This window comes from Vidua macroura, chromosome 1, assembly GCF_024509145.1.
Source record: "Vidua macroura isolate BioBank_ID:100142 chromosome 1, ASM2450914v1, whole genome shotgun sequence".
NCBI classification, from domain to species: Eukaryota; Metazoa; Chordata; class Aves; order Passeriformes; family Viduidae; genus Vidua; species Vidua macroura.
This window is the reverse complement of record NC_071571.1, coordinates 121,536,797-121,555,371: the sequence shown is the minus strand read 5'-3', so window position 1 is coordinate 121,555,371 and position 18,575 is coordinate 121,536,797. Positions and strand designations below refer to the sequence as shown.

At 38.1% G+C, this 18,575-nt stretch overlaps 1 protein-coding gene across 2 annotated transcripts in view; it reads left to right on the top strand.

The window, feature by feature from the left end:
* Positions 1-18,575, top strand: part of EYA1 (EYA transcriptional coactivator and phosphatase 1) — a 158,015-nt gene that overhangs the window by 94,302 nt on the left and 45,138 nt on the right. For both annotated transcript variants that reach the window (XM_053990742.1, XM_053990753.1), the window contains 3 exons: positions 6,454-6,536; positions 6,939-7,125; positions 18,002-18,141. In XM_053990742.1, the coding sequence (XP_053846717.1) occupies positions 6,454-6,536; positions 6,939-7,125; positions 18,002-18,141 (410 nt within the window). The remainder of the gene's footprint in view (positions 1-6,453; positions 6,537-6,938; positions 7,126-18,001; positions 18,142-18,575) is intronic.

The following is an 18,575-nucleotide window of genomic DNA, read 5'->3' as shown; positions in this document are numbered from 1 at the left end:
TGAAATGATGATTGCTGAGAGAGCAACAGGCCAGCTCTCAGCAGTTTAGAAGAACCCTTGCTTCATTAAATTTTAAACAGTGAAGTATTCTAGTGTTGTAACAGTAAAAAAAATGTATCTCTGAATAGCAATAGTTTAGCAAATAGTGAATGAGACAAAGCTAGTCCTGTAAAACGTGACAGGATTATGAATTTAGGAAGTGCCAAATATAATTTGACACCTGAGCATGTTCGAGGAGGGAGAAGATAAAAATACCTACTGCAGCTGTGGAGGTAGCTAAGTAATGATTGAAGTCTGTTTCTTTGAAGTCTATTTAAAAGCTGTAAGTCTTTGTATGTGCAGGCTATTATTATCAATTATATTTTGTAGCTGTACTTGCCTGTTTAGTTTATTTAATGTGTTTCCACCTTGTTCTCCCAATGCCTTTTCCCTGTTCTGTATTGAGAAGTCACTGGGTGTGCCTGGTTCTGGATTGTTCAACACGTAACGGATATTTTAAAAAATCTTTGTTTACCAGAAATAGCTAATTTGGGATGTCTGCTGCAGGCCTTTTCACCCCTGAATTTGGCAGTAGATATCAGGTGTGTTGCAGATTTTGGAATTGTTGAAATAAGTCATCAATCACAGAAATGGACCATATTTTCTTACAAGTTTAGCACCTTTGTATATTATCAAGCTCAGTCCAGACTGTGTGCCACCAAGTAAACACTCCATAAAATATCTTGAGGCAAAAGTGCTTTCAGAGACTGAGTGAATAAGATTTTGCTTTTGTTCCACAGCTTTAAGAATATATTGATCCAGTCCTTTGCTCAGACACAAGAGAGGTGTTTTTTGTTGCATTTTTTAAATCTCCTTTTGACCTGCGTGTTGAGTAGCTCCATAGGGCAGAAGTGACCATCTGACATCTCAAATATTGCTGATTTATAGTGTGCTCTGACAAGCACGAGGGACAGGACCAGAGTAGCGCATGGATTTTCATCTGCATGCTGAATAGTGATGATCTTCTCCTCATCAGAGTAAATATAACCAAACAAGGTTACTGGTTTTGCTTTCTGCAGGCAGCTACACAAAAGAACTCAAGCAAACACACCTCCACACCACCTTCCCCCATCCAAAAATCCTACCTCTCTATAGGAGGAAGCTTAAAATCCTTGCCAGCAGCAGCTAAAATGAACTTCTGAATCAACATTTCAACTTTTAAGGAACTGATAATTCACAGTTGCTAGGAAATAGTATGATTGAAAAATCATGTCTGTGCTGCCTATAATTTCTATAGCAGTAATGCCTTCATGCCACAGTCATATACTGGGATCCTGTTGTGTTAACTTCTACAGGCAAATAAAAATATAGTCCATAGAAGTTGGAGGCTAAAATTAAACACACAGGCTAGAAGAGCCTAATGAAACAATAAAGCTGACACTGTTTATATATAATAAACAGCTGGCACCCCATACTGGTTATCTAACAGCTGTAAAGGTGTTTTTTTGTAAGATCTCAAGCAGAGTGATGTCAATAAAAAGGGATTTTAGGGAGGACAGGGAAATAGTTTTGCAGATGTCTATTGGAAACTCATTCAATAGTGGGAGGGAAGAGGGAGCAGCATAGGATATAGAGAGTGCTTGGAAAATTTTAAGTGAAAGCTGTAAGTAATGTGAATGTTGGCATTAGTAGTGCAAAGCTAGGACTCTGTCAATAGACTGCACAGAGTCTGCCATAAAGGGTATTGCTTTTTTTTTTTTTTTTTTTTTTTTTTTTTTTTGCTATATGCAAAATTTGTATCACAATCAGAATTGTCAAGCAGAATCACAATCAGAATCACAATCAGAATTTGTGTCACAGTAGAATTGTCAAGGTCAGCAAAGGGTGACAGTTGTCAAGAGATGGAAGAGTAACATCTTGGAAAGCATTTCAGCTGTATACTTTGAGAGGCAGGGATCTTAAAATATTCTGCAAAAAGAAATATGTTAAAGATGACCCAGTTGTGAAGCTCTAATAAGAAAAGGATCAGAAGCATTGATTTAATGATGGAATTGTCTGCAGGGCTTAGGGGGGAGTGGGGTCTTAGCCTGGGTTGTGCTCGAGCTGTGCTGTGCTTGGGCTGAGATCTGCACACCTGTGGAAGTCAGTGGATCACTAACAATCTGGCTTGGGCAGAAGAGCCACAGGTCAGACTTGGAGTGTCCCTGTGGTGTGTGTGTCCTTTCTGTTGTGCTCATAAACAGCACAATGTGTTTAGCAGGGTGAGGGAAGGACTGGTCTTCTACAGAAACCTTAGAGACCATAAGAATGGAAATAAGGAGAATATTTCAAATGAAAAGACTGGAGGAATTGTTAGTTGCTAAGTAAAAAAGAATCACATTTCTGAACAGGTCTTTCTTGCAGTTAAATATTTGACAATATATGTCTATACTACACATGTGAATATATGTCTTTGTAATATTTTCATTAAGTAAACTTGTGTATTTGAAACAACTCTAAATTGACTTAATTCTTCTTTTGATTGAACAGCTGTTAAAAGTAAACAGGAACATTTGTTTCTCTTTCCTGTTTTAATTTTGGAAGGAGAACCTATTCATAATTTCAGCTATTATTTAAGGACAAAATTGATTCTCATGACACAAGACGGGGTTAGTGCTGCTGCTGTTCAGTTGTTTGTGCAGAAACCTCCAGAGAGGAAAATGAGTTTATTCTCCCTTTTCCCTCTAGCAGTATATGGGCAGGCTGCAGCCTCAGCCTTGTCATAGCCTGCAATAGCTGTTCTTCATCTCCTGCGTGCAGCTGCTGAGCTGCTAAATGGAGATAATGGATCCCACAACCTACTCCACAACCAAGTGTTACATGACAGCGGCTCGGGGCCCTGCTGGCATTCTTGCCTGCGGCAAAGGGGATTTCCTAGCGGCCTTGCAGTTGTCCTGCTCGTGTTCCCTGACGGGTTACCTCGCGCTCCAAAGCTTTGGAGTTAATTCTGGTTCCTCTCCCTGGGATGAAAGTCTCCCTGCAATGTAGAGACGCTGCCTCGCGGTGCGTGTGCAGCCAATTAAACCCAGTGCTTTTCCTGACCCTGCTAAAATTACAGTGTCATTAGTCATCGAACAATAGTGGGGGGAGTGGCTGCCAACTTATGAAAATTATAAGGAGAATTGCTGCTTGTGACTCCTTGCTAAGTTTATTCTGATAATTGGATTTTTGTTTGTCACAAATTTATAATCTCAATAAGGGAGTGTGCGCAGGGGAAAGGGTGAGAAGAGGACTCAGGCGGTTCTGCCACGCATCTCCTCACTCCCCTCTCCCCCCGCCTTACTTTATTTAACGAGTGTGTTCCTTAAGCTGTTTTTCATATAAGTTGCTTCATAGATGTTGAAAGACCACTTACATGACTAATAGCTGTGGGAATGGGCCGTTGTTCCTATACTGGCAGATTTATAGGTATTGCACAGTGAGGATAAATGGAGTGGAGAAGGGCTGGGGGAAACAGCAAGGAAAGAGCTCCATTTGCAAATGTCTTGTTTGGGTCTCTTTTGATTGTGATAAAAAGCATGTCTTGTACCCTCCACTAGAGTACCCTACCACTGGAAGGGTGCTAGACCTGTGATGAGCACTACCATTGTTTTAGTTACCAAGGCTGTGATGATCGAGAATAACTATCCCATTGGTTTGGGAATTCAACCGTAAAAAAGTAAACGTTAAGGTATTTGGTTATTATTATACAGTATAAAAATATTGTGCTGGATGGCTAAGCAGTTACTAGGACAACAAGGGGGAGTTTGCCAAGGATTTTTAAACACTGTAAGCAAACGGAAGAAACCTTGAGTTTAAATAGCCCATCTGGCCGTCTAAGGCTTTCCCAAGAGAGCTACACTAAACTTCTGCCACATACCCTGATGATAGACACAGCCCATGGCAAGGAGACTGAGCTAGGGAAGCAAATGGGCTTCTGTGGCCAATACACGGGGGAGGACCTTATCCCGTGCCTGCGGCGGCACAGGGCGCGCCCCGCACCTGGAGCGCGCCCTAGTCCCAGCAGGGTCCGGCCGCCTTCCGATGCTGACTGGGATTCCCAGCTTTAATGTGGGTCAGAGCTCTTTGCAAAATAGACCTTTGACCTGCAATTTACAGCTTTTATCACATTTTAAAGCTACGTAGCCGGCCAGTTTAGGGCAGTAAATCTCACATGTTTTGTAGTGATTCTTATTTTTGTGTTTGTTCAGCTAAGGCAGGATAGCGGCTCTATGCCATGTTATGGCTGAATATTTAAAAAACAATTTGCAAAATCATGAGTATTTTAAAAACAACTTCAGGCCAGTAGTTCTGGGTGGCCCACAGAACTGATTCTGAGAAACCTGCTTCATGTTTGTTACGGTCTAGGAGACCCTTACCCCTCCTCCATAGAAGCCAGTGCTGACCATGAGATGAAAGAGAGATCTGCATGTTAGTGTGTGTGTGTCTTTGTCTGAGAGGGAGAGATGCTGGCTGGCATGTAATTACTTTTCTCATTTGCTCTTGCAAATTATCTTCCAAACCTTCTGAGGAAAGATAATGTATTCCTCAAACAAAGTCTGGGTTTTTTTCTACTTATAACTATGAGAGGCCTTTAAAATCTTTTTAGAGTGGCTCAAACTGTGCACCTTTAAAACCTGGGTTTGAATGTATTACTGCATCTTCCAAAAACCCTATAGAAATAAGAAGAGACACAGTGACTTATATTTTTCCAGCCAGAACACTATTAGAAATAAAATATTATTTCAAAGTTTTGCAATTTAAAATATTTTTCAGCTGTATTTTGGCTTTTGTATTTGTCACAATAAAAAAAATAACATCTGCTTTCCAATTTTAAATTAAATTTAAAACAACATGTTTTTCTCATTAGTACTGTTTATCTGTACTATCTGCTAAACTTGGATGTCAACTCTTCTGCTGAAGTAATCTGATTTTAGTTCACAGGATTAATAGCATCTACCAAGAATCAGGGATTTTGCACTAGTAGAAGATAGACGATAAATGTTTATAGTCATTTCATACATTAAGTTTAAGCTTCATCCTTTACTCCCACTGCTGTTGGACTTCTCATCTACTTCTTTGAGACTTCACTTGTATGTGATTTTAGTAACTTTTGCAGTCAAAACATTCAAATATTTTTCCTTCTGACTTCTCATAGCTACAATACCTCTTGGTTTGGTGGTATTTTGTTTAAGAAAACTAAATAGCTCACAAATGTCCTTCAGGGGTTGTAGTAAGTATGGACCCGTCTGCATTCTGTCCTCTTGGGAGTTGCAAGAAATGTTGCTTCTCCCAGTGAGTAACCTCTTTTTGGATTCAGTTGCTAATTGGGTTGTGTTGGGTACATCAGAAGATTGGTGCATCTGTGTGCCTGACTCCCTGTTGGTTTTCATCCCTCCTTGTCTCCTTTGCTCACCTGCAAGTTTTGCTCCCAAGGCCTCAAAGTATATCTTTGCACTGAGGCAGATTTTGATGGTGAGAGAGGCTGTAAACAACCTGTGCACTTTAATAACCTGCGCTGACTTGCTCTCCTGATGGATGAGTTCAATAGGTTGCCTCATTACAGACTTTGTGGTGGCTTATGTAGCTTCACCCTGTGCGTCCATATGTCTCAGCTGGTGGCTGTGTCACTCCTGGGTTACAGCCAGCGAGGGCAAAACAGCTGAAAGGGGGTTGCTGCCCTTTTAGAGGAACAGCTTTTCAGGTTGGGTTTTAAACGAGAGCCCCATCTGTCTATTTTTGGTGGATCATGAAAGCTGGAGGAGGGAGATGAAGGCAGTAATTCAGTCTCTGGGCTAAATTCCATCTTGGGTCTCCCTTTTCAGAGAGGTACTTTTTTGTCTTTTGTGTCATGCCCAGCACGCTCTGTCAAAAGAGGAAAGGTTTGCAGCCCAAGGCTGTCTCTGATCGATTAGTGAGTCCTAATGGCTTTGCAGTCGACCGAGCTGTTTGGAGCAGGGAGTTATGGCTTTTGCTGCTCCTGTCAGGGGCTGAGGCTCGGGGAGGGAAGAGGACACAGTTCTCAAAGGTTGCAGGAGAAACAGGTGCCAGGTTTTTATGAGGGGTGATGGTGTCTCTTGGGACAAGGCTTGCCCTTATTGTTCAACAAAAAAAAAAAAAAAGAAAAAAAAAAAGGGAAAAAAAAAAGAAGCAAAGAAACCCTCATTACTTCCACAGTGCTGGGTGTTATTCAGAGAGGTGCGATAATCAAATTTTCAATCAGACCTGAGGTGGGTCCAAAATTCCAGTCTAAATTTCAAGGGTATTTTTTTATTGCAATAATGAAACACAGAGTGTAAGAACTATGAATTATCACTTTCTATGTTATAGAGCTGAATCGGTCAACATATGGGAAATATTACAAATATGCCATAATGTTATGATATAATTGTGTGATAGAAGTTGTTTTCCAATACTTTGTTTTAGTAATTCACATAATTTTTCATTTCATTTCAGGCAGCAGTTTTACAACATCATCAGGAATATATGCAGGAAATAATTCACTCACAAATTCTACTGGATTTAATAGTTCACAGCAGGTAAATTTGTAAATAGGAGCTCAGCAAACTTTGGCAAACTTAGAATTCTCATCCAATAAAAAAATGTAGCACTTAAATAGCTTGTTGAAAGAAATTGTCATCTTTCAAGTTAAACTAAAGTTTTTCTTCAATCTGTCATCTTAGAACTAATTGTCAGAGGTTGATGTTCTTATTCACACATCTTCAGCAGGGTGTCTAATAAACTGCTTGTATGAGAAGACATACTAAATTATGTGTAATTTAGATTTCGTTTTACTGCCTCACCGTTTTAGGTCCTACAGCATCCAGTCCAGGGAGCATCCGTGCTCAAAGTCTGACATGTGTTTGTAGTTATATTTTGTAATTTATACTAAAAAGTAGCAAAGCTTTGATGGACTGCTCAGTTGCTTTTTTGTCTTGCAGGAATATCCCTCTTATCCCAGTTTTGGCCAGGGCCAATATGCACAGTATTATAATAGCTCACCATACCCTTCACATTACATGACAAACAGCAACACCAGCCCTACGACACCCTCCACAAATGCAACATACCAGCTTCAAGAACCGCCATCTGGCATCACCAGTCAAGCAGTTACAGATCCTGCAGCAGGTAATTACATGGATTTTATGGTCCCTATGAGGCACGTTTTTGTAAGTTGAAAGGGGATTGAATTGGATTTTTTTTTGTGTAGTTGTTGATTTTTTTTTTTATTATTATTATTTCTTAATCCTGAGCCTGTGACATATCTTGGACAGATTTTAACAGAAAATAGACTAAAGAAAAAAGAGGATCAGTAACAGTTTTAAAGCTTATCTGGAATAGAAGTTGTTTGTATTTATTTGTAAAGTGTGTTAAAACTTGCAGGGTATGGATAAATCTTTTTGGTAAACAAGAACCTGGTGCTTTTAAGCTGTGTACTCATTAAGATAAACCCCTTTGATTTTTCTTAAATAAGACTGAAATCAAGAGGCCTTCTAACCATAACCCAGCTGTCTACTCAAAAGAGAGCTTTTGAGTTCTTGATTCCAGAGGATGTAATAATGCTTGCTATGGAGAGTTGAAATTGCACAAGTGTTTCCATTTTAAGAAAAGATTTTCAGTGGCTTATTCTTTTTCCCACTCATTTTACCTTTCTTGGTGGAATTTGGCAGTCCTTTACTGGTTGAGCTATTTTTTGACATTTATGCCAAACTGCTCCAGCTGTTTTCGGAAATGAGGGGTGAAAAATAATTTTCTCATTATTAAAAAAAAGTTAAAATCCATCTTTTTAACAGATCAAGCATGTCAGTCATTAGTAGATGGTAGAAGTATGAAGTCTGTCAGAGAGAAAGTCCAAGGTTGCAGATGTGTTTCTTAGTAATGCAGGAAGAAGCAGTTGTGATTTGGCAGTGGTATCTGGTGGTTTTGTTTCAGACTTCTTTGGGATGTGGTTGGTTTTAGTTCTCTTGAAGCACTTGATGGGACTGATCTTCCATGTGCAATGCTAAATTTTACTACAATTTGCTAGGCCTCTGTTGCTTTTCTGCATGAGTGTGTGCCTGAAGAAAATGTTATGCAGTGTTGTCTTTTTCAGACATTTGCTGCAAGTAGGGAAGAAAATACAGCTGCCATATGCATTTATATACATGAGGTCATGTGTGTGCGCTGTATTTGAGAAAGGAATCTTTCTAAATATATGAGTGCTTATTGGCGTCAGTGCATTTAGGTATGGATGCATATTGATGTCTGCATAATTATCCTGCTCTTCACTTTTTAAAAATGTTTTGCTTTTGTTTTCTTGTGATTTTGTTTACTTTTCTTTCTAAGTTGGAAGCGGTTAAGTTCCTCTTAGCCCAAAACCCTAAGGTGATCAAGTTTTAGCTGTTACCAAGATACTAAAATTGAATCATTATATCATCTGTGTCTTGATCTTTTGCAAAGTCTTTGCATGTGTTTTTCTAAAGTCATTGATCTTTACTATAGCATTTACTGCCTAAAAGCTATAGTAAATATGCATATGAAGAGAGGAGGTATAATATTCCCAAACTCAAGCTTAGTGGCTTGAAGACTGTCTTCCTATTTAGTTTTCTGTGCCCTATAAACCTGAACAGAACTTTCCTTAGTTCCTTTTTAAGAAGTCTTTCTTTTCTCCCTCACATCTTCCATGTTCTTCTTATGACAGTTTTGTCTAAAAATTTGAAAGAATTTGGTGAGCTTTCTCGTCGATGAGTTTTGCACCTAATCCTTCTTCTTAATTCGTTATTTCATGTATTTAAAGCTGTTCATCTATGGATGCCCTACCAGTGCATGCTTAGCCCTTTCTCAGATGTGTGCACACCTCCTCTGGCATTGCTGGGACTTCCATTTCTTTTCCCAAGATATTAACATTACTGATTTAACAATTCTGAAAATGTTCCTTCTAACAGTTTGCAAATAACAACTCTTAATGTAGCTTTGGGGTTACCATGGGCTGGCTGCCTCTACCAGAGGCAGAGGCACATTTAGGAAAGTACCTGCTGTGGACCACTCTATTAGATGGAGCTGATGAAAGTCATCTCCATCAATGTGCAGAAGGCATAGGGCCAAATTTCTCCATTTTTCTTTATGCATTTTTTTCTTTGCAGTTAGGTTAGGATCAAGCCCATTTAGGCTCCTTCTGTATTGCCTGGAGAGATGAACACTTCTAATTAGAGTTCAGTTTAACAACAGTCTTAATCCTGAGATGCCAAAGTCTCTCCAGTGGAATGAAAGCAGTTTAAAGTGGCTGACATGCCAGTGCTGGCTTCCTAAGGAGAAATTAGTCAGGAATCTTCTGCTGCCTCACCTTCAACACTGGTAGAAAGGAAAGAAGGACCCATCAGTGAATCCAGTGTGGTGCTTGCTGTTTCTCCTTGGACAGTGTAAATGGTTGTACTTTTTTCTTGTTGAGATTTATTGCTAGCCCTCAGTTGAGCTCATACACAGTCTGCTTGTAAGACAAAGCAAGGCTGGGCTCAAAGAAAAGAGGGATCAACATGTAGGAAGGGAATGCTGGTGGAGTGGGGACAAGAAAAGTGGAAGGCATATTCAACAGAAGGAAATTCATAGTTGGGTCAAAAACACAGAACAAAAGATCGAATTAAACAAATTTTTATTACAGTTAGTAAAATTTCTGTAGGCTATTTTGCCACATCTGCTCAAGTTAGGCTTCTGATTCTTTACCACAACTGGAATGCTTCATATGAGGGATGGTGGGGAGCAGTGCAGAGCCATCACATTTAGTAGGATAGACTCCAGCTGCTGAATTGCAGCTGTCTATCCTTAGACATCTTCTATATTTAAAAAAAATATGTAATCCGTGTGGTTATGAACTATGCCAGGACAAGCACAGAACAGCCTTCAGACTTTACAGAGGCACCAGAATAATTTGACAGACATAGGTGGTTTCTATGAATTTGAGCCAATAAGTGAAACAGAAGAGTCTGGTAAGAAAAATGTGAAAGGGAGAAAGTAATTATGTGCTCTTGTGACATTTTTAGTAGAGTTTTGCCGACTCAGAAATCTCAGATAATTTCACTTGAAATATTTTTAATTCCTTGTCCAAATATAAAATAATCCTTTTATGGTTTTCCTCAGTTACTAGTTAAATTTTAAAGTTTTTGCCATGCAATCCAGAACATGCAGGGATTCTTGCAGAGAAACCTGAGATTTTCCATGCTCAGTGTTTCTTCTTTCTCTTCACTTTCAGGATTTGAAACTTTCTTGTACCACAGTCAGGATAAAATCTTTCATTGCCCAGATGTTTATAGTCTTTGTATCCATAAATCAGAAATACAAATTAATGTTATTTTTTGTGAACAAAATTTTCTTAGTGATGTAATCAGAAAGTTGCTGATTTTTTTGTCTAAGCTGTAGTATCTAAGAGAAGTAATAAGAACTAAAATTATTACAGAGAAATAGATAAATGAGCAAATATTTGTTCTCCCTTCCAATATTTAAGTTCATTGAAATAGGTTGAGAGTGAGCAAAAGCAGTATTTCTTTGTGTTTCATGTAAGTAAGCTGTGTAGCTCTTTGTTGCTGGATGTTGTGTATGCAAAAAGTTTATGCCAGTTCAAGCATAACTTTGACAAGCTCAAATATTAAATTTACAGAGACAAGAAATTTTGATGTACAAGATCACTGGAGACTGGGGATGAATGAGTGCTGTGTGGATGTCTGTCCTTTTTATGCTTTCTTACTTAGTTTCCAGCTGTTTGCCAATGTTGAAAATTACCCTGGAGAGATGGAGTTATGCCCCCATCTACTATGCCTACCCTGATGATCAAAAATTCTTAGTGCAACATTCATAACATTATTTCTAGGAGTTAATGTAGAAAAAACTACCTTTTCTAAAGCAATAATAATTTTCTCTTGCAATATTTCAACTCCATCATTACAACCGGTAATAAAAAGTTCTTGATTTGTGCATTTTTTTTTTTCATTCAGTCAGGAATTATCTATTTCATTTGATGCTGTATTTATAATTTATTAAACAGTGTTTCTCACAAGTGAGACTTGCATTGTTCTTGAGATTCAATCTCTTTCATTTTTCTTGGTTTCTGTAATAAGTGTGTTTAATATATTACTGGAAGGTTTGGGGGCTTTTTTGTATTACTCACATACTTCACAATGCAGATTAAAAACCTCACAAGGGCTGTGCCAGCCAACAAAACTTGGTCTCAGACATGGGCCACTATTTTGCTCTTAAAGACTAAACTTCTTTTTCCTTGAGTACTATATCATCTTTAGTATTACAAAAAGGAAAGCAACTTTTACAGTTTCTTCTTATTGTGTCTCATAACAATAAATTAGAGACAGAAAAGCGAGAGGGCAAATAGTTAATATAGACAACTTTTCATTAACACCTGCATGGAAAGAAATGCAGCTATATTCACAGTACATTTCTGGTATTCTAATGTTTGTTCTTTTTCATAAATATAAATGAAGACTAAATCTAGAGGATATATTTATACAAGGAAGGAAAATCATGGAAAATTCTGTAAAAACAGAAATTAAATTGGATACAGTGATGAATGGCAAAGTGCAGTACTGGTTTTGCTTTTCTCATAATGGTTGTTCTCCTGGGATGTTTATCTTTGGTTTTGGTGGGATTAAAAGTAACAATGATTTCAAATTGTTTGAAAACTGAGCTAATGAGTAAGGAAGAAATAACTACAAAGGATACAGGTACTACTGGCCCATTATGGATTGCGTCACCTTTTTTCTTCAACAAAGAATGCTGGAGAAAAAAACAGACCACTGTATGTTGTGGTCATATATAGTTTATAAATACTATTATATATGATATTTTGTCATTATTTTAAATATGCAATCCTAAATCAAAACCTCAACCAGGCTTTGAAATAAATAATCATTTTTGCCACTATTTTTGACAGACTGTTGAGAGCTTCTGTCAAGTTTATAATAGCATGCTCTTAATTCTTAATATACAAACATTTAATTTGTTTTTCAAGTGAAGATTTTGACATTTTGTTCAAACAGCACTAGAGATATACTTCTGTGATCCTGCTAGGAGGCATTATTGTATTTCTTGCAATATTTACTTAGTGCTTTTACTTACTACTAATACAGTACTATTTTTTTCATAGACAAGTGAAAAAAAGAACATCCACAAATACACTTGATTCTGCTGCATTGTTTAATCCTGGTCCAGTTGTATGCAAGTAGAAGTTTGTATAGGTGCTCATGGAATTTGTGTTTAGTTTTATTTATGCAAAAGCAAACTTTAATTATGCAAAAGTAAGAAAATCATAGCGTGAGACTGGCATATTCAAATTACTTGAATCTTGTATTTTTATTCTGGTACACAGGAGTTGAAATAACACTGGCAAAATGAAGTATAAGATTTAAGGGGAAGCCATTAATCTGGGCACAATCTAAATGGAAAATTTTTTGTACATAGCTACTTGCAGAGACATTTGACTGTGCTAACTACCCAGGACCAACCTCATGCATGTAATTTACATTGTGACATGAGATATGATTACTTTGATAATGCATGTTTACTCTTTTTTGCATAACCTTTCAGTGTAGTAGGGGAAAAGTCTGATAAAATTTGCAATGCCTTTGTCAACAGCAAAAGCTCTACCCACACATACACACCAGCTGGATTTACTTAGAGACACACTTGATTTTGGGCTCTCTGGCATAGCCAGTTTGCCCCAGATTTGTCATTGAACACTATTGCTGTATATCAAAATCAACAGTAAGAAAATGCAGCAATTACTATGGGGGGATTTTCATAACAAACAGAAATGAATTACAGAATATGGTGTTGCAAATGCTGTCTTTGCAGCTGTACTGTCTGTTCATAAATAATCAAGATGTTTTTATTTTTGAGATGATGGAAAATTGTTCTGTGTGACAAAACCATCAACACTGCCCAGTGATGTATAAAGGGAAGTATAAGCTGATGAACTCTTACGTCAAGTTGCAGTTTTAGGGTGCCTTGAAGAATAGAGGAAAGTCTGATACAGTATGGTTCACATATTTTAGTTAAAGCCAGAATGTAAACATATTTTATTACTCACAGTTACATTTTTGTCAGGCTTAATGTCACTGTATGCTGCAGGGGTTGCTACCAGGTCAGAAGCAGGGCAGTATCAGTCACACCTGGAAAATAAGATATTTATAAAATCTGGGCTTAATTTTTTTTTTTTCCTGACTTACTGTAGAAGTCAAGAGTGGGTCTTTTACACTTATCCAAGGTTCAGAAGAGGCTGAAGCAGAAATAACATTTAGTGTCTGCCTGGAGCAAAGTACAGAGAGTTGCTGTAGCAGGGAGATCTAAAATGATGTGTTTGTCCATGGATGCAGAAAAATAACTGTTGCTACATTATTGATACAGTTTTGTGAAGGCATTGCAACCCAGAGCCACTGCACTGGCTGTGGCAGTCCAGACTGATAGATCCAGCGGGCTGTGCCCTGCCTGCTGCAGGGGCCATCAGCAGGCATCTCAGGAGCATCAAGGAAAGGCTAGGCTTGTGTAAGATTTGCCCTAAGCACTTTTCCAGATCCCAGATATTTTTATCTCAGGGGATTTCCAGACCTGCTATTGTTTGTGTGTTTAGGGTCTGCCTGCATTAGCATTTTAATTTTGAGTAGGGTCTTTTTTGATGTGACGCTTTGGCTCAGCAGAATGGTCCTAGGGCACCCAAGCGGAGTCCTACCAGTCAAAGCTAACCTGGAAGGTGACCTCCAGAACAGCTCCTAATTGCTCCAGCCCCTACTGAGGATGCCCAGGAGATTAAATCAGAATGCACTTGCACTGAAATAACCTCTCAGAAACAGCCAGTGGAGCCTGATGTAGTTGCCACCACTTGCCTGATCTCACAGATCCAACTTTCTAATGTGGTGCAGCTATAGCACCCCTGAATGCCTCATTTCCAGGGATGTCTTCAGGCTCCTCTTGAACCCATGTAATATTTTGGGAGCCTGTCATGGGATTTTTTTTGGCAAAATGTGTACAAATCTCATAGCTCTTATCTGAACTCCTTTTCTTTAACCAGGCTGCTGCCTGCTCCCTTTGGTGATCTTGCTTTTGTGTTGGACAGGCGATGGATCTGATCCTCGCGCTCTTCTCTGCTCATGATTATGTGGAGATCAGGCTTTTCTCTTGCACTTTCCTGTGTTTGTGATGCTCAAGGACAGGATAAAATTGAATTCAGTGCTTTAGAAAAATCATCATTTCACTTGGCTAGTATTAAAGTATGTCTGGTTGCGGCAACCCGGGATGCAACATCTGGTACCATGAAGTCAGCTGAAGTTGAACAAATTAACCTTCTCTTACCAATGATTATAGAGTAATGAGTATAGTGATAACATGGATTGTGGCTATGTAAATTTACTTCAGCAAGTCTTCTGATGCCCTGGCAGTTAAATCTTTTCACTTAACAATTTTAAAAGCAAGCTAGGCTAAAGCAGTTTGGCAGGAATTACAGCAGAAGGTTAAAAAGCTGTTTAGGAAATCATGTCAGAGAGAGAAGTCAGTGAGAGCTCACTGTTAAAACAGAGGGATGGCTACAGCAGCATTCCTCAGTGTCTGCCTTGGGCCTAGCACCAGACCGCATTTTCATTAATCATTATGTGACGGAACAGAATGTGTTTGCCTATTAAATATGTAGATGACACCATGCTGAGAGGGGCTGCTTTGGAGACGGGATGAGAACTCAAAAAATGGAGATGTGATCTGAATAGGAGCAGGTGTGAGGTATACATTTAGGCAGGAATGATGAACTGCACAAATGTGGGACGGGGAATGTTGGCAGCTTCTTCCAGGCTCTACCTTTCCCTGCAGACTGCTCTCAGTACTCCAAATATTAGTGGCACACAGAGTACCCTCAGCCACTGTTGTTTTTCTTTCTCCAGAATTTGTCAGGGCTGGGCTTGTCGAGGCTCAGGGCTCAGGTGGACACTGAATTCTTTAACTGGGTTTCCTTAAGAGGCCCTGAGAGCGACCATTGGACGCTGAGCTGGTGACGCAGCCATGCACACAGAGGCATTCCCATCACGTACTTGGAAAAAGTTTCTTGCACACAATGTCATGTTTTCCCCCACTGGTTACTGCTGTCTGTCATGCTGTTTGTAACACTGATCTCCTGAGCAGGCTCAGAAGTTGCAGGTATTAGCAATGTTGCTTGTTCAGTCATGTGCAAGGTTTGGCCAAGTCTTCGAGAAACAACCAGTTCAATGTCACTTCTTCCTCAGAGGATGATCTAGGAATGCCCAATCTAATATTTATGGAAATACTGTAGAAAATGCAAATTTCTTCTGGCCAAGTGGTGTCCAGGGTAGCCTGCAGAACATTTCAGGAAGCCAAGCTTTGCTTGATTTTGCTTTGCATTATTTTGTCCAGTTTGGTGAGACTGTAGAGAATGAGAATCAGAGCCTAAAAAAGAAGATTGATAGGGAAGAGTTAATCTAAACAAAGGGGATCTGTGGACAGTCTTCAAATGCATGCAGATACAATGAAGGAAATAATTTTCCCCCTACTTTCACAAATTAAACTTCTACTACTGTAATGAATGCTGAAGTTGTATGTTCTGATGATGCAGCTGTCCAAGCAGCAGAGATTTCCTGGAGAGATCCATAAGAGCAGGACAGATAAATCTTTCTTGGGAATGATGGAAGTACGGTGGTCCCAAGAAGGGGTCCTGAGGCAGGGTTGGGAGTCTTTCTGTCAGGGAAGAGACTGGTGCATCCAAATAGATAACCTGTGAAGTGGAAATGGAAATGAGCCTCCACCCAAACTTACAGCCCTGTGTTTGAAATTTTGAATGAAATATTCATAAGTGAAAGGTGTTTGCAAAGATTGAGAACTGGATGCCTCTTACAGACAAACTTTCATCCCTGCCCCCACCATGGTCTGCTCTGTGTCCTCACTCATTTAGGTTTCCTTGTTTGTTTATTTGTCATGAAGTCTTGTTTATACTCTTTCCCTACTTGTTTTAGTATTACTCCAGCAAGTTTAATACTTAAAACTTTTAGGCATAGCACGTCTGTAAGAAAAATTTCTAAAACTGGGAACTAAAGCCACACTCCTGAAAACAGTGTCAGAGACCAAAAGCAGCTGTAATTTAAATTAGTCAATAGGAAATGCAATTTTTCATTACATCTAAGTTTTGAAGTACATATTTAGAACATCATTAGCTAGTATACCTGTTGAAGAAATTCTGGTCTGTTTATTTTATGGGGTTATAATTTCTTTCAAGGCTCTTGTGCATAATTTTCTTTCTCTTTTCTTTTTATTTAAGATTTTAATAATCAAAATAGTGTACAGCAGAAAAATTAACTGGGAAAATTGGTACTATTTGTTATGATTTCTTGTTTATGGTTAAGTACAGTAGGTGAAAGAGCAGTCAGCGTTCAAAGTTTAAATACTTCAGATAAATACTCTGAAGTCTGCATTGTCATAAGAAAATATGCATATTATTGGGATGTATAGATAAATGTGGCTGGATAACTTTTGTTGTTTGACACATACAGAATCACTCTTTTATTATAGGTCAGGTGTCTTCAGAAGATTCTGTGCTTAACCTTGGGTTACATCTTAACTTGTTCTGCTTTGTTTGATGTAGTCTGATGTATTTAGGTAAATATATAATGTGAAATATGTAAGCTATGCTAATTCTCAATAAGTGTGGATTTGATGGCTGAGCATGAGACTTTCAAGACCTTTTCCTTTCATTCAGCACAAGTAACTGTTATTATTTGGAGTAATTGTGCATATGTGGTGCTACACAGATGTCCAGAGTCTCCTCCTTAATTTAACCTTTGACCTCAACAGGATGTTTTCCTAGGAGAGAGAATCCCTTGTGTGAGAAGTATACCTGTCTGTTCAAGCTGGAATGCCACGGTCTAGGCAGATTCAAATGAAAAATTCTGTATCTACTGAACTCTAAAGAGTGGTTAATATTAACTGAGCAGTAAAATTGAGAAAAATAAAAATTGCAGCTGCCTTTACTAAAGTAGTGTTTTTACGAAAAACAAAAGTAATCATAGTGACCGTGAAAATAAAAGTATTTATGAAATTCAGACTATAACAGGAAGTTTTCAAAAGAGATTTAAAAATGTGTTGTTACATTTCTAAGGACTATGGTACTGCTAATTAAATTAATGGGAAGGATGACTGATGCTCGATGTCTGCTTTGTTAATATACAAGCATTCACTATGATAGAGTCTATGGATGTTAAGAGTAGCAAAATGTCTTCAAACTTGCATGTTAACTGCATGAATCATCACTCTCTTTTCATCTGTTCAATAACAGTAAATATTCTTATAAATAAATGTTGCCAGAGCATAATAATTAGCATGCAATACTGTTTGTAAAGATTTGTATCCTGTCTTGAAGGTACTCATTGGAAATGTTCGGTGTTGATTAGGCCTTTGAAAAACACTAAAAATGTCATCTTCATAGTTGATGCATATTTAGCGCTTATTAATTTAAATTATCGTAGGAAAATAAATATTCTAATTTATGCTGTATTTAGGAATAATTCTGTTCTTCTGGCTCAAATGTAGCAATCTAAAAGAGTCTCCAACCAGGCAATTTGGAAAATTTTTCAATTTATGTATGTCTGGGTTTTTTTCACGCCTGGTTGGATTTTTCTTACCCGTCGCCATGACAGTTATTTTAAAGCATTTAAGATATTTAAGTTTGAAAAGCTAGAGTTAAATTAATGATGTTTTACGAAAAACCGGTATCCCTTGAAATTGTTTTCTTAATCTTGTAATAATTGAAGGAATGAAACAATGAAGTTTCTTTCTACTAAGTCTTTTACAGGCATTTACTGAAATCGTTTATCACTCTTTTTACATATAATTTGAGCTAGATATTATTCAATATGAACACTTACCATTTTCTATTTAATTATTTTACTTAGGACTGGGTTTGGTGTAAGCAAGCAAATTGAACATTTTGAACATTGAACTGAAGGGTAAAAGTGTTCTTTCTTTACTACGACAGAATACAGTACAATCCACAGTCCATCAACCCCCATTAAAGATTCAGATTCAGATAGATTGCGTCGTAGTTCAGATGGGAAATCACGTGGACGTGGCAGAAGAAACAACAATCCTTCACCACCACCTGACTCTGATCTGGAGGTACTATATATTAAATGTCTTTGGCCTATTACAGAACTTTATTTTTACAATTATTTTGCACAAAGTGTTATTTACATGTTATTATAAGTGTTACTTATCAAAAATAAAGTGGCATTGAAGCTCCCTTTTTTTCTAACAGTATTTTCATAGAAAATGGGATTTTTCTTCTAAAGAACCTTCTTCAGAAAGAGCTCCTACTTTCTTGGAAAAATACTGGGTGTTTCTTTCTCCTTTTGATTAAGCAAAGCAAACAAACAAAACAAAACAAAACAAAAAGGAAAAAGAAAAAAAATTAAAAAAAAAAAAGCAAGCTTTTCCCAAGGCAAAGAAAGGTTTTCATTTGGACAAGAGACACTTCTAGCACAATAGTGGGGTTTGTTCTCTCATGCTCTGCTTGCATTCCTCCCAGTGGCCCATGGTTTATGTTGAGAACA